The sequence below is a fragment of the Stegostoma tigrinum genome, chromosome 2 (genome assembly GCF_030684315.1).
Source record: "Stegostoma tigrinum isolate sSteTig4 chromosome 2, sSteTig4.hap1, whole genome shotgun sequence".
Lineage (NCBI taxonomy): Eukaryota > Metazoa > Chordata > Chondrichthyes > Orectolobiformes > Stegostomatidae > Stegostoma > Stegostoma tigrinum.
In genome coordinates, this window is record NC_081355.1 from 91,864,759 (window position 1) to 91,880,968 (window position 16,210).

Consider the following 16,210-nt stretch of genomic DNA (forward strand, 5'->3'; position numbering starts at 1 on the left):
CCAGGGATGTGCAGGCTAGGTGGATTAGCCATGGGAAATGTAGAGTTACAGGGAGGGGGCAGGGGGAGTGGTTCTGGGTGGGATGTTCTTCGGAAGGTCAGTGCGCACTTGACGGGCCTGCTCCCACACTGTAGGGATTCTGTGAGTCACACTTACACAATGGAAGATGGTGATGATTGTTAGAAACCAATCACCTTGGTCCCAGTACAGTGCTGTAGGAGTTCCTCACAGTACTATACAAGGCCTAAGCATATTCACATCCTTTATCAATTACCATACCTCCACTGAAAGGAGTGAAATGGGAATGTTCACCAATGTGTGCATAATGTTCAGCACCATTTATAACTCCTCAGATACTTAAACAGTCCCTTTCCATATACATCAAGCAAGACACCATGCAGGGCTGATCTGAAGTGTGACAAGTAATATTTGGACCAGGTAAGTGCTAGACAAAAACAGCTTATATTTCAGAGTATCAAAATATCTTCCCTTGACATTCAATAATATTACCATTGCTGAATATCCCACTATCAGCATCCTGGGAGTTATCCTTGACCAGAACTTGACTGAATTAACAACTTAAATAGTGGAGATTCAGCAGCAAATCAAAGCTCAGCATTCAGCAGTGAATACTTCACTCCAACTCCGACTCCCCAAAGCGAACCACCATCAACAAGTTACAAGATCAGAGTGTGACAGAATACTCATCAGGTGTTCAGATGAGTGCAACTTCTACAATAATTATACAGTAAATGGCAGAGCCCTTAAAAGCATTAACATACTGAGAGGTCTAGGCATACAAATTCACAGTTCCCTGAAAGTGGCAACATGAGTAGATAAAGTTGTCATGAAGGTGTATGGCATGCTTGCCTTCATTGATAGGAGCATACAGTATAAAAAAATTGGTAAGTAATGTTGGCAGCTATATAGACCTTTCACTGGGCATTGTATGGAATATTGCATACAGTTCTCATTGCCTCATTACCAGAAGGATGAGGAAGCTTTGGGAAAGTACATAAAAAGATTACAGGCCTGGAGGGTATTGTCTATGAGGACAGATTGGACAACCTTGGCTTGTTTTCACTTGAACATCTCGCTGAGGGCCAACTAGATAGAAGTTTACAAAATTGTAAGAGGCATGGTTAGAATGGATTGTTTGAGGTTTCTTTTTCCAAGGGTAGAAATATTAATTATTACGTTTAAGGTAAAAGGAGGAAAATTTAAAGGAAATATAAGAGGCAAGCTTTTTACACAGAAGGTAGTAAATGTCTCAAATGCGGTGCCAGAAAAGGTGGTAAAAGCAGATACAATGATAATGTTTAAGAGGCATCCTGACAGATACACGAGTAGGCCAAAAAGGGAGGGACATGGATCACATGAAGGCAAAAGCGTTTTAGTTTAGAAAGGTGTCATGTGTCATGCAGGCTTGCTGGGCCAAAGGGTCTGTTCCTTTGTTGTACTGTCCTTTGTTCTATGCAAAACACTGAAACAGCTTGATATTATCCAGAACAAAGCCACCCATTTAATGGACACCATATCCAATATGTTCAGCACTCAGTCCATCTACCACTGACTATAGTGGCATCTATATGTACCATCTAGGAAGTGCACTGCAGGAATTCTTTCCGATGACTGAACCTTCTAAGCAAATGATCTCTATCACCTAGAAGGGCAAAGGCAGTAGATCTATGGGAACATCACTGCCAGCAAGTTCCCTTCCAAACCACACACCAACCTGATTTGAAACTATGTTATAATTTTATATAAAGTTTCTTTACTGTCACTGAATTAAGATTTTGGAGCTGCCTTCGTTTTTGCACAATATGAGTATTTATGCCACTTGGATGCAATAGGCCAAAAAGATGGCTCACCACCATCTAAGTCAGGGCGATTAGATTTGGGAAAAGTGCTGGCCAACTGTGACCAATGACCACAATACATGAAAAAATACATTTGAAACAATTCTTAGAAAGCATGCATAAATGCTACCAATGTTATTAATGACTCTTAGCAGAAACTGAGATGGTGACAAGATTATGTCATACCTTGGCAAATCCAACAATCCCACCTTCCTCATCAAGCAAATTCAGATTGATAATAGGTCCTTGAGCGTCTGGAGTTTCAAATTCATTATCACTGTAAATCCGAGCAACTGGTGTTCCATTAGCATGGCGCATTCCAGAGAGTATTATGTATGTATAACGGGCCAGACTAAATGTATGAAGCATAATATTTTGCATTCCACCTGAAATTAAGATGAAGAAACAACTATTAGGCTGTTACAATCAACTGCATCATAACACAGTAAGGACCATTCCATTTTCCATTGCACAAGGACCATTCACTTCGTCACTCCTTAGTTCATGGCACATTTCCCACCAATCACTCCGACCCACCTGGTACCTTCCCCTGTAACCGTAAAAGATGCAACACCTACCCAAACACCACTTCTCCCACCTCCATTCAGGACCGTAAACAGTCATTCCAGGTGAGACAGAGCTTTTGACCTGCATCTCCACCAACCTAGTCTACTGCCTCCGGTGCTCCCGATGTTGTCTTCTCTACATGGGTGAGACCAAACTTGGACTAGGGCAACCGCTTCGCTGAGCATTTTCCCTTGGCCCATAATGGTCAGCTTAACCTCCAAGTCACTGCCCATTTCAACAGCCCACCCACCCACCCACATGTCCATCCTCAGCCGCTTCCAGTGACACTGCAACTCAGAATGCAACACCTTATCTTCTGCCTAGGACCCTACAGCCCAGAGGACTCACCATTCAGTTTTCTAATTTCAAATGACCTTCCCACCCATCCCTTGGCTCCCTTTCCAGCCCCACCTCCTCCCTTCCATTCCACCTACCCTATCCTCCAGCCACCAACCAGATTCATCACTCCCATCAACCGACCACCTATCACCACCATTCCACTCCCCTCTCCAACCCGCTTCATCTGCAGCTCTCCCCACTCCCACATCTAGCCCTGAAGTAGGGTAATACCCAAAATATTGACTGTTCCTTTCCTCCAGATGCTGCCTGGCTTGCTGTGTTCTTCCAGCCTCCTGTCTGTTTATCCTATATTTCTGTTCCGTCTCTCAACCTTTCCACCACCTCTGTGCTGTTTGTCTCATGGTTTAATTGTCATATTCTTGTCAAACTAAGAAAGTTATGGGTTCAACTTTCACGCCAGAACTCCAGCATATAATATGGACTGATACTTTACAACAGTACTGAGGAAGAGTTACACAATAGGAGTGCTGTTATGAGGATAAGCTGGTAAATCACAGCTAGCTGTTATCTACAATGTATGTAAAAATTCTATGTCATTATCTAAGTAAAGAGTAGGTTTACAAGTGCCGTAGCTAATAATTGTCTCTCAACCAACATTAATTCTAAAGTAAAATCTTCTGGATATTTATTTCATTGCTGTTTAAGAGGCCTTGCTATGTGCAACTGGATACCGCTTTTTCCTTTACTGTAAGAATGACTCAGCTTCAAGAGTGTTTAATTGGCTGTCAAGTGCCTCAAAGCATCCAGATACTGTGAAACATGTCATATGAATATAACAGATGTTTTCTGATCCACCCAAGCTGAGTTTCTGAATTCATATCCTCTCTATTACAAAAACCATCTACTCCTACACGTGCAGATAAGCTTCAGCATGTTGGCTGCAAAACTCCCATTCATGTTTTTGCCATTTTCAGATTTTGCTATTCCAGCATTCTCCTGGCCATTCTGTCATCATCACTCAGCCTGGACATTTGCTCACCCAAAACTATACTGTTCTATCTCCATTGTTTCACTCATCCATCACCCTTTGACCTACACTGGCTCCAATTCCCCTTCTTTAATGTATGAATTTGCTTATTTAAATCAACTCATCTCCATAACAGCTTCCAATACTAACCCTTTCATCCTCCAACCTCTCCACTACAACAAATGAGGCCTCCTGTGTATTACTCCTCCCTAATGCCCCTGTAAGAGTGTTTTGAAGTGGGAATTTGATTTAACATAGAACATAGAACATTACAGCACAGTACAGGCCCTTCGGCCCTCGATGTTGTGCCGACCTGTCATACCGATCGCAAGCCCATCTAACCTACACTATTCCATGCACGTCCATATGCTTGTCCAATGACGACTTAAATGTACCTAAAGTTGGCGAATCTACTACCGTTGCAGGCAAAGCATTCCATTCCTTTACCACTCTCTGGGTAAAGAAACTACCTCTGACATCGGTCCTATATCTTTCACCCCTCAATTTAAAGCTATGCCCTCTCATGCTCGCCGTCACCATCCTAGGAAAAAGGCTCTCCCTATCCACCCTATCTAACCCTCTGATTATTTTATATGTCTCAATTAAGTCACCTCTCAACCTTCTTCTCTCGCACGAAACCAGCCTCAAGTCCCTCAGTCTTTCCTTGTAAGACCCTCCCTCCATACCAGGCAACATCCTAGTAAATCTCCTCTGCACCCTTTCCAAAGCTTCCACATCCTTCTTATAATGCGGTGACCAGAACTATACGCAATACTCCAAGTGTGGCCGTACCAGAGTTTTGTACAGCTGCAGCATAACCCCTTGGTTCCTGAACTCGATCCCTCTATTAATAAAAGCTAGAACACTGTATGCCTTCTTAACAGCCCTGTCAACCTGGGTGGCAACTTTCTAGGATCTGTGTACATGGACACCGAGATCTCGCTGCTCATCTATACTACCAAGAATCTTACCATTAGCCCAGTACTTTGCATTCCGGTTACTCCTACCAAAGTGCATCACCTCACACTTGTCTGCATTAAACTCCATTTGCCACCTCTCAGCCCAGCTCTGCAGCTTATCTATGTCTCTCTGCAACCTACAGCATCCTTCGTCACTATCCACAACTCCACCGACCTTAGTGTTGTCTGCAAATTTACTAACCCATCCTTCTACGCCCTCATCCAGGTCATTTATAAAAATGACAAACAGCAGTGGACCCAACACCGACCCTTGCGGTACACCACTAGTAACTGGTCTCCAGGGTGAACATTTTCCATCAACTACCACCCTCTGTCTTCTTTCAGCAAGCCAATTTCCGATCCAAACTGCTATATCTCCCACAATCCCATTCCTCCGCATTTTGTACAATAGCCTACTGTGGGGAACCTTATCGAATGCCTTGCTGAAATCCATATATACCACATCAACCGGTTTACTCTCATCTACCTGTTTGGTCACCTTCTCAAATAACTCAATAATATTTGTGAGACACGACCTACCCTTCACAAACCCCATGTTTTGTTTTGCATGGCATATATTTAAAGTCACCAATTTTTATCCAATCTGCATGGATATGTTCTGCCTGCTGCATGGTAGCACAGCTTACAGCAAATGTTTTGCTCATTCCTTCACTCTTCCACTGTTACTTACTGAAAACACTATGGACTTTCACTTCTGAACTCTGTTTAGTCTCACAAGGCTGTACTTGAAACCTATTTACTTGACCTAGCTGTTGGTGTTTTCTAACTGGTAGGAAAGTAAGCACAAGGATAAAGTAGAGGTTTCAACTCTGAGGACATAAACCAATTTAAATAAGTACACAAACAGAAGAAGCAATCAAAAAGATAATGGAATGTTAGCAGAGATAGTAGGAACTGCAGATGCTGGAGAATCTGAGATAACAGGGTGCAGAGCTGGATGAACACAGTAGGCCAAGCAGCATCAGAGGAGCAGGAAGGCTGACGTTTTGGGCCTAGGCCCTGCTTCAGAAATGGGGACGGCAAGGGGATTCTGAAATAAATAGAGAGAGAGGGGTAGGCAGATAGAAGATGGATAAAGAAGATAGGTGGAAAGGAGACAGACAGGTCAAAGAGGCTGGGATGAAGTCCTCTGCTCCTCTGACGCTGCTTGGCCTGCTGTGTTCATCCAGCTCCACACCTTGTTATCTCATAGAATATTAGCCCTTATCTGAAGAATTTATTTATTGCAGAGTCACAGAATTGTTACAAATGGAGGCAATTCAGTCAATCATGTTTGCATGGATTTTCTGGGCGTTATGATTTATTGCTAATCTCTTGCTATACCCCATAACCTTACACATAGCAACATACAACATACATACCAGATTCAAACTATTCAGCCATCTGAGTCTGTTCCACCATTAAATATGGTCATGCCTGATCTATTTGTTTTCTAAATTCCACAGTTCCAACTATCCCAATAACCTTTCATTTCCTTGCCTACCGATAACCATCACAACATTTAAGTAGTAGATACACAAACACGTAGAACCATGTTAGCAAACAAGAACTGTCGGCAAAGAATGGTGACATGGGATTGAGTAGAGAGCTGCTAATGACCACTTTAGACACGGTGGGCTAAGAGTAACTTTCCATGCTATAATACTCTATGACTCTATAATTGCTCTACATTATTCTGGCGGAATAATTTTCCACACCAATGACCTATAGACATGTTCTCATGAGACTTTCTCATTGTGATGACCTTTGGTGCCTGCCAATGTGATAAAGGGACAAAACTTCCAGTTCTGAAAGTGTTGAGATGAAAGGTGAGTAAGTGACCTTAGTTCTTTGGAGGCCAAAATTCAGAATCCCAATAGTGCAGTGCACATTGAAATTATGTTATACAGAGTTGAAAGGCTGGTTGACCTTCCAAATTCCAATAGTCAGGAAGGCTGTTTGCATGTATTTGCACCTCACTAAGAAGCTAGCACACTGCAGTGACGTGTTCCTTCCTGATTTAGAAATGCATGCAGTTAGGTATTTGACTGCATGTAAGAGGCTTGCATGTGAGCTTCAGGATAAGTATTTGCTATTTCACTCTTGCAGCAGCTTGTTTTTAAAGCAATGTTTGTGATGGGGGTGCATTGGTGTAGGTACTATCATTGGAACTGAGGTGACAGTCACTATGGCAAGGTGAAATGACAACATCATAAGGAAGAGAAAGCCAGTGAGTAAGGGAACAGCATTGTCCAGGAGAAAGGAGAAGCACGGTCCTACACATTGGTAGAACACTGACAGCATGTGGTGGCGTCATGCATTCATGGTTTTGATTTTGATCTTTTATTATCAGTGTATTTTACACTGGGAATACAATAAAATACAGTGAAAAGCTTTCATTTGCCACTACAAAACGGTGCCATTTTGAATAATAACAAGGGAGTCTATCAGTCCTGGCTCATCACCATCAATGCCACCTGCACTGCCATCCTTCCACCACTGCTTCACCACCATCTACACCAGACCTAACCAACATCTAAGTTTCTGATCCTCAGGTGCCAGCTTTTTTGATGGGCCAATACTCCTCCAACACCACCTCACCACAGCCTGTGCCGGACCAAACAACATCATAGTTGCATCGCTTGCCACTGGATCCACCTCATCGATGTTGCCGTGTCGCTTTCCCGCCGCCACTTCTCCACAGCCAGCGCCAGACCCAACCAACGACAAAACCGCTGATCCTCAGGTGCCATATTTTGCTGCCGGAGCCTATCTCGGTGACATCACTTCTGCTGAAGCAGCAGCCACCGATTCCAGGTCCTGTGCTTGGTACGGAAAAGTAAGTAGGGTCTTCACTTGAGTTCCACACTGGGCCTACTCTCTGCCGAGCTGGGCCCACTTGAGATTGTGCACTGGGCTCTCACCGTTGCTAACGCTTTCCAAGCTCAGTACAAGGTAAGTAATTAATCAAGAAAAATAGATAGAAAAAAGGAAAAAAAGATGGAAAAAGAAAGAGAAAGAAAAGCAGTCAGAGCGAATAAGCACCGGCATAGGAGCCCTATTCTGCCGCCATCTTCAACCAGGGGTTCAGTTCCCAAATTTTATCTGGTGATGAATTGTACACGATCTTTGACATCTCCCTTCCCTGGCATGGTTTATATGCTTTGTTGTTTACCATCTCAACATGTCCTACCATTTCCAAAGATTTACTGTTCAGTGTCTCTGTCTCTGCAGACACATCAGAACAGTGCAATCACAATGTTTTTTTAATCAAAGTCAACAATGATTCTTCTATCCATTAAATCTCATTGTTTTAACCAGCTTTTTTGGAGTGCTTTGTCAAGTGGTCAAAAAGGAATGTATTTGTTTCAACACAACAAAATGGATGACTGCCATTCTCTGGTCATTTCTCAGGACAATGCCTTGACTAATCAGAGTTAATCTGTCTTGCTTAAATGGATATCGAGTGCAGCTAACAGATAAGCTTGTGATCTAACCAAATTTTGTTTCTGCCTTTTATCATAACTTGCAGTAGGTCCAGGTCAAAAGCTATGTATTATTACTTGGTTTAAGTAGCATGTAATTTCTGCAACAAAACAGAATGAACACATTTGTTTAATGACTATGTTCATCAAATCTAAAGAAAGTAAAAGAACAATATATACATTTGTTGCTGATGCCACCAAATTGTGGAACAAACCATTTTGCAGCAAATAATGTAAAAAGTTGCAGATGAAGAGAAAGAGCTGAGAAAGATGAACAGTTAAGTAGTTGTTCAGGTTGCTAAGTGATAGTGGATTGTGTTTGACAGCGAGATTATGAAGGGAAGGCATTATCATGTACTTGCAGATTCCCCTAATGAGAAGCTATAAGCTGTTCCTTTAGTCATTAAAAAATTGACACAAAGGCCATGCTGCAAATACTACTTCAAAAACTCTTCAAAATCCATCACTGAGGCTTATTTGAGCCAACTGCCTCTTATCCATTTATTTTGTTCTAGGTTTGGCACAAGGGGGAAATGTTATCAGTATCCAGGGAAAATACAACAGGTTTACAAAAATACAGGGTGAATTCTGGATTTGATACATTAACAATTAAAAATTGAATAGTGCATCCCAGCCTCTCATACATAAGCTTCCAGTAATTTTTATAGTGATTTATTGAGTGGGAAATCTGTGTCCAACTGTTTAGAGGCAAGGTCACCTTCTTTATTCTTAAAAACATCCAGGGTGGGCAGAATCAGTGGTCAGCTTCATAGCGTACGCACACCTAGCAGCTAATTGGATATAGGTAGAATGGATGGAAGCATCTCCATATCAGAAGGTCTATAATAAATACCCAATGAAGTCACCACTTTCTTCCTGTTTCTGACCCTGAAACCAAATAAGATTCTAATTCAGGAACTTTATCTTGATCAAAGGCAATGATACCATCCTTGACCAAAACTGCTATACCTCCTCCCTTTTTACCCATCCTGTTCCTACAACAAGTCTTATAACCCAGAGTGTTAAGTATTTAGTCCTATTCTGGCTTGACCCATGTTGCTGTCACTGCTACTATGATATATCCCCCACAGCAATTTCAGAGAATCTCAAACAGTGTGGAAACAAGCCCTTCAGCCCAACAAGTCCACACTGACTCTCACAGCATCCCAGCCAGACCCATCCCCCTGTAACTCACCTAATCTACACATCCCTGAACACTCTGGGCAATTTAGCATGGCCAATCCACCCAGCCTGCACATCTTTGGACTCTGGGAGGAAACCAGAGCACCCAGAGGAAACCCAGGCAGACACGGGGAGAAAGTGCAAACTCCACACAGACAGTTACTCAAGGCTGGAATCGAACCTGGGTTGCTGATACTGAGAGGCAGCAGTGCTAACCACCGAGCCACTGCCCAGTTCTCCAATTTTGTTCACTGCTCCATTTATTTACATTCATACAATTGAGCCCTTTTCTTATCTCTTTTTTGCCAGTTGGAAAGTGAACATTTCTTTGTTCACTCAAGCTTTCCCTCACTTCCTTTTCCAGGTTCCCTATCTTCTCTCTTTTGTCCTTTCTGGTACTTAAAAATCTAGACCCACTAGTCAACCCACCCGTTCTCCTTCACGATCTCCTTCTCAGTTGTGAGCTGTTCCAATGGGACAGGCTCCATCTGAATCATGCGGAGACCACAGTCCTGGCAAATAGCATAACTGGACTGTGGATGGGGGTTTAAATTAAATAGTTAGGGGGTGGTTCAGTTGCATGGAAAATTATGGAAAAAATTTAAAGGGGGAGGGCTCATTGGGGGTTAAGGTTTCCAGAACATGTAACAGGGCAGGGATTATGGATGGCATCAGGAATCTAACTTCAGGCACAGCAGATAAGGGGATAACTATGGGAAAGTGGGCGGTCAATGCAGGACTGAGGGAGTTGTACTTAAATGCAGACAGTATACACAACAAGGTAAATAAGCTTGTACTGAAGATTGAAATTGAGCTTGTAGGTTGTGGGTATCACAGAGACATGACAGCAAGGGGAACCAGGGCTAGGAACTAAATATCTGAAGATACATAACCTACCGAAAGGACAGGCAGACGGGCAGAGGGGCCTGGTTTGCTTGTTAGTAAGAAACAAAATAAAGTTGATAGCAAGAAAATGATATGGATTCAGAAGGTGTAAAGTCTGTGTGGGTAGAGTTGAGGAACTGAAAAGGAAAAAGGGCCCTGATGGGAGTTCTGTACAGGCCTCCTATCAGTAGTCAGGAAGAAGGGAAGAAAGGAAATCAGGAGATTGAAATGGCATGTAAGAATGGCACCTTTACAATAATCATGGGGAACTTCAACATGTGGGTGGACTAGAAAAATCAGGATGGGAGCTGATCTCAACAAGAGGAATTCATGGCATGCCTACAAGATTTTTTTGGAGCAGCTTGTGGTACAGTCCACCAGGGATTTAGTGATGTGTAACGAGCAGAGCCTGACAACCCTGGCTGTGGAGGGAATTCAGGGACAGCACATTAGCAAAAGAAAAAGCATACAATGTGGCGAAGATCAGTGGGGAGACAAAGGACTGAGATGCCTTTAAAAACCAGTAGACAATTACTAAAAAATCAATAAGGGAGACAAGAAGAAATATGAGAATGATCTAGTTAGTAATATGAAAGAAGATTGCAAGAGTTTGTTTGAGATGTCTAAAGGGTAAGAGTGAGGAAACAGTGGACATTGGTCCGCTAGAAAGTGAGGCTGGAGAAGCAGTAATTGGGAACAAAAGAATAGGGGAGGAAATAAAGAGGTATTTCACAATTGTAGACACCAGCAACATAAGGGGGCCAGGGTGAGTGTAGTGGCCATACTAAGGAGAAAGTACTGGAGGAGCTGAAAGGTCTGATGGTGAATAAATCACCCGGACCAGCTGTACTATACCCCAGAGTTCTGGTGGAAATAGTTCAGGTGATTGTGGAGGTATTGGCGGTGATCTTTCAGGAATCACTGGAGTCAGGGATAGCCCCAGAGGATTGGATAATGGTTAATGGCAACAACCCTGCTTAAGAAGAGGGAAGCAAGGGACAGAAAACTATGGGGCAGTTAGCCTGACCTTGGTTGTTGATAAGGTTTCAGAATCTGTTATCAAGAATGAGATTGCACAGTAAAATAGGGCAGAGTCAGTTCGGCTTTGTCAAGGGGTGATCGTGCCTGATAATTCTGTTCGAATTCTTTGAGTAGGTAATGAGCATGTTAGACAAAGGAGAGCCAATGGATGTGATCTATTTGGATTTCCAGAAGGTCTTTGACAAAGTACTGCACAGGAGACTGCTAGATAAGATACAAGACCATGGTATTAGAGGCAAGGTACTAGTATGGATAGAGGATTAGCTGGCTGGCAAAAGGCAGATAGTAGGGAGAAAGGGGTCTTTTTCAGGATGGCAGCTGGTAACTAATGAAGTTCCGCTGGGGTCAGTGTTGGCATGTTATAACATTTATGTTATACATTCACAAACTGGACAAGAGAACTGAGGGCATTGTTGCTAAGTTTGCAGATAACAAAAAATAGATGGAGGGACAGGTAATGTTGAGGAAGCAGGGAGGTTACAGAAAGATTTGGACGTGTTCTGGCAAGTGGGCAATGAAGACATCCATGGAATACAATGCAGTAAAGTGTGAGATTACGCACTTTGATAGGAAGAATAGAGGTGTAGACTATTTTCTAAATGGACAAAGCCTTCGGAAATCTAAAGCACAAAAGGACTTGGGAGTCTGATTTCATGATTCTCTTAAGGTTAACATGCAGGTTCAGTTGGCAGTTAGGCAGATAAATGCAATGTTGGCATTAATTTCAAGAAGGCTTGAATATAAGACCAGAGATGTACTGTTGAGGCTGTGTAAGGCAATGGTCAGACCACATTTGTAATACTGTGAGGAGTTTTGGGTGCTGTACCCAAAGGAAAGATGTGCTGGTGTTGAAAAGAGTCCAGAGGAAGTTGACAAGCATCATCCTGGGGAGAAAGGGTTTGTCATATGAGGAACGTTTCAGGACTCTCAGTCTATACTTTATGAATTTTAGAAAGATGAATGCCGATCTGATTGAGACATACAGAATACAGAGGGACCTAAAGAGAATGGACAAGGAGAGGATTTTTCCCTTAGTAGGACAGACTGGACCTTGAGGGCATAGCTTTAGACAGAGGAGATGTCTGTTCAGAATTTAGGACTTTCTTCATCCAGAGAGTGGGTAATCTGTGGAACTTTTTGTCACAAAGGAATGTGGAGGCCAAGTCATTGAGTATATTTATGACAGAAATAGATAGGTCCATTGTTGGCAAGGGGATCAAGGGCTATGGAGTAAAGGCAAGAGAATGGGGTTGAGAAACATATCAGCCATGGCCGAGTGGCAAAGTAAACTTCATGGGATGAATATCATAATTCTGTTCATATATCTTACGGTCTTATCATAGAAAATAATCCCTATAGTGCAGAAAGAGGTCATTTGGCCCAATGAGTCTGTACCAACCCTCACCAGATCTTTCCACCCAGTCAGCCCCCACATTTCCCAAAGCTAATCCAGCTAGCCTCCATATCCCTCAGCATTATTGACAATTTAGCATGGCCAATCCACCTAACCTGCACATCTTTGAACTGTGGAAGGAAATCAGAGCACCTGGCAGGGCAGGAACCTATGTAGATACATGCAGAAAGTACAAACTCCACACAGACAATGAGCCAAAGTTGGAACTGAACCCAGGCCCCTGGTGCTGTAAGGCAGCAGTGCTGACCACTGAGCCACTAGGTTGCCCTTAGGTGAAACTTCGTCTGAACCTTTAGTCAATCCATACCGAGACAATGAGTGTTGTCAGGCCATTAAATGGGAAATGATACAAAATTATACATCTTCACATGCATTTTCCAATCAAGGTCAGGACATCAATGGTAAGATTCTGCGTTCAATTTTGTACCTGGGCATGGAGCTGTGAGGTCAGTAGCAGCATCTTCAGTATTTGGCTGGGGTTTTAAGATAGTACTAGCCCTAAGAAGATCAGTCTATTCTGGGATATCTGGTGACTAGCTACAACGATTGAGAGAATCAGATTAGCATCAAAAGAAATGGCACCTTTGGGGTGAGTTGAGTAGTAAACAAGGCAAGTTTGGGACAATGCAGCAAGAAACCCCTCTCAGCCTCAAGGATCGAAACTCTCAATGAAACTTGATGAAATTGACGCTTAGTGATAAAACCCATTACATTTGGCCCTCTGTCCCTACAGCGCAGCTTCTGAACGAAGAGGAATACTTGTTTCCTTTGAAGATTTGATCAAGGATTGCAGATTATCCAAAAACAGGAGTTACAGAGTCACTTATGGTTTAAAGAACTTTATTGAGAAATAAATGTTTTGTACAACACATAAAATAACTAGAATAAATATAATAAGTATGACAAAAACTGATGATCAGGTTTACTAATCCCACATCAGAATCATGAGGTTTCTGATACCTGACATAATGATCCATATTTAGGCTGATCAGAATGATAAGCCAAAGCTATCAGTCTTAAACAGCTTTCTTCTTTGCCCCTTTCCCTTTGCTCGTGGGTATATCATTCCTTCAACTATCTATTTCCATTTATTTACCCAATTAATTGGGATGGTCACCCAAAGGTGACACCTCCCATTCCAGCTCTTAGCCCACTACTTATCTCTATTTTAACACTCTGTCTATCCCTTGTTCGAACATTTTAAGTTCACACAGTCATTCAGATAAACAGACATAAAATTTCAACTTATCAAGCTCAGAAGTGACACATCCTAACTCCTGTGCTACAGTTATGTCTTTGACTAGATAACAGCCCTTGTGAGGCCTAATCTATCTACTCGGCTTCTTTTAGACTTTTAATAAGTGAGAGAAGAGAGAGAGCGAGACTATTTTCTCTTATTCAATTAATAACTTAGGACTCTACAGCATCACTAGACAGTCATTCTGTATATCCTCTGACCTCTTAAGCAAGTCTTCTGCTGACTGCAAATTCCTCTTGCTGCCATGATCAATCTCTCAGTGATGTCCTGATCTTTTCCTCCCTCTATTGCTGTGATGTCTTGACATAAACCTAACCATATCTCAACTTTGGCCTCTAACTCTTTCATGGTGGTGTTCCAATATCACCCGTTCACTGCAGTTGAATATTTTACTTTGTCTTTCCTCCTTCCTGTGGTTTAATACCTATTCACCTCCCCAAGCCTGACTCCAAGAGGTTCTGGGTTGCATTTTTCAATTCTGGTTTTTCCACCTAGGAATCAGCCAAACTTCCATCTGGCCTAGTGCCAAGAAAGAAATAGCATTTGAAAGCGATATTGTGGCTCTTAAATGTAGCAGGAACTCCACATTTCCAGGATTCACCCACACCAAACACACAACTGTACTCCTCATATGTTTCGTGACCCAAAGTTTTGTCAAGACAACATTAAAGAAAAAGTTTGACTTAAACCTGAGTTTATAAATGAGGCAGAATGAAGCTGAACCTTTCAGGCCCACTAAGTGAGTGCAAGTCAATCCCACTAATTACATTTTAGTGGCACAGATGTTAGGTATACAGAAGCGTTGGCAACAGGATAGTCATGATGGTATATTTTTAACATTTATCATGATCTCAATCATTATTATATTTGTACGCAATTATGCTGGAGGTAGAAAATGGTCAATCATTTTATAAAAGCATACGTAAATGGGTTTTGGTAACTGGACTTCCATTTACCACAGAAAATGGCAATGCATCCATCTGAACAGAATGGGGTCAGTGTTGGATGTTATATGTTTAAACAGAAACAACACTCAAAATCTTACATAATATGATGTATCAACAGATGTCTCAAGTACAACTGTGCCCTTGTCACGATTTATTCCTACTGCTTCGCAAATCTTGCTTGCATTGATGATGGATCTGTGGAATTTTATGCCTCCAACTATTATTTTGATAGATTGCAGTATTCAACATTTCAAAGAATATCCTTTGTACCATATTTCAAGTAAACATAATTAGAACACTGCCTGCATAGAATGCAGGTCTAATTTTAGCTCAGGGTATAAAATCACTTTAGTTTTATGTAATACTGCAATGGCAACTGAACAAATCCAGTGGAACAATTATTTTTTAAATTTTAATCACTCAATTAACCCAAGCTCTGAAATATTTACAATACAATCTGAAAATATTTAAATCTAACCTGGCACAGCCAGGAAAAAAAATGTATTAATAGTTTCTCCATTTATCCTATGAAATAACAGTTTGAAGTCAAGTAAAAGGAGGCAAATTATAAATCAACCACTACTACATCATTGAATGACAACCAGGGTTCTATTTGGAAATCGAAAGAAAGCTGTGGAACATCATAACTTGCTAATCATGGCAATTTGAACAACTTTTAATACCTTTAAATAGCCAGAACATAAACAGCCTGACAAGAGGCACAAAATGCAAACAAATTCACTGAGAGAGGTTACAAGAGTAAAGGTAACGTTGCTTTAATGGATAGTAAAGTACTACAAATGGTTACCATCTGGAATGTGCTGAGTACCTGGGATAAAAATACCTTGTATCATTCATCCTTGTACTCTCGAAAAAGCTCACATAACTGTAACACTGTAACATCACCGGACTTTAAGAAAACAGATTTTGGAGCTCTAAGAAACATATTAAGGAGATACAGGCAAAGATATCTCCATAACATTTGTTCAGCTGTTATTTTCAGGCTATTTTAGAGGAGGTGGTGATCCAACCCAGATGCGTAGGCGAATGCTCTGGAAACATGGGCTTGAATTCAATAAACTCTGGAAATTTACACAAAAACAAATAATCTGGTTTAATGGTGACAATGAAACCATTGCTGCCATTGTTCACTAATATCCAGGGCAGGAAATCTGCCATCCTTCCTTGGTTGAATGACATACAAATCCAGACACATAGATATACTGATGACTCTTAACTGCCTTCTGAAGTAGTTTAGACAGCCAATCAACTCAAAAACAATTAAG

General features: G+C 41.7%; 1 protein-coding gene across 3 annotated transcripts in view; it reads right to left on the reverse strand.

Moving 5' to 3' along the window:
• Positions 1–16,210, reverse strand: part of mocos (molybdenum cofactor sulfurase) — a 261,380-nt gene that overhangs the window by 134,785 nt on the left and 110,385 nt on the right. For all 3 annotated transcript variants that reach the window (XM_059655520.1, XM_059655509.1, XM_059655524.1), the window contains one exon: positions 2,046–2,245. In XM_059655520.1, the coding sequence (XP_059511503.1) occupies positions 2,046–2,245 (200 nt within the window). The remainder of the gene's footprint in view (positions 1–2,045; positions 2,246–16,210) is intronic.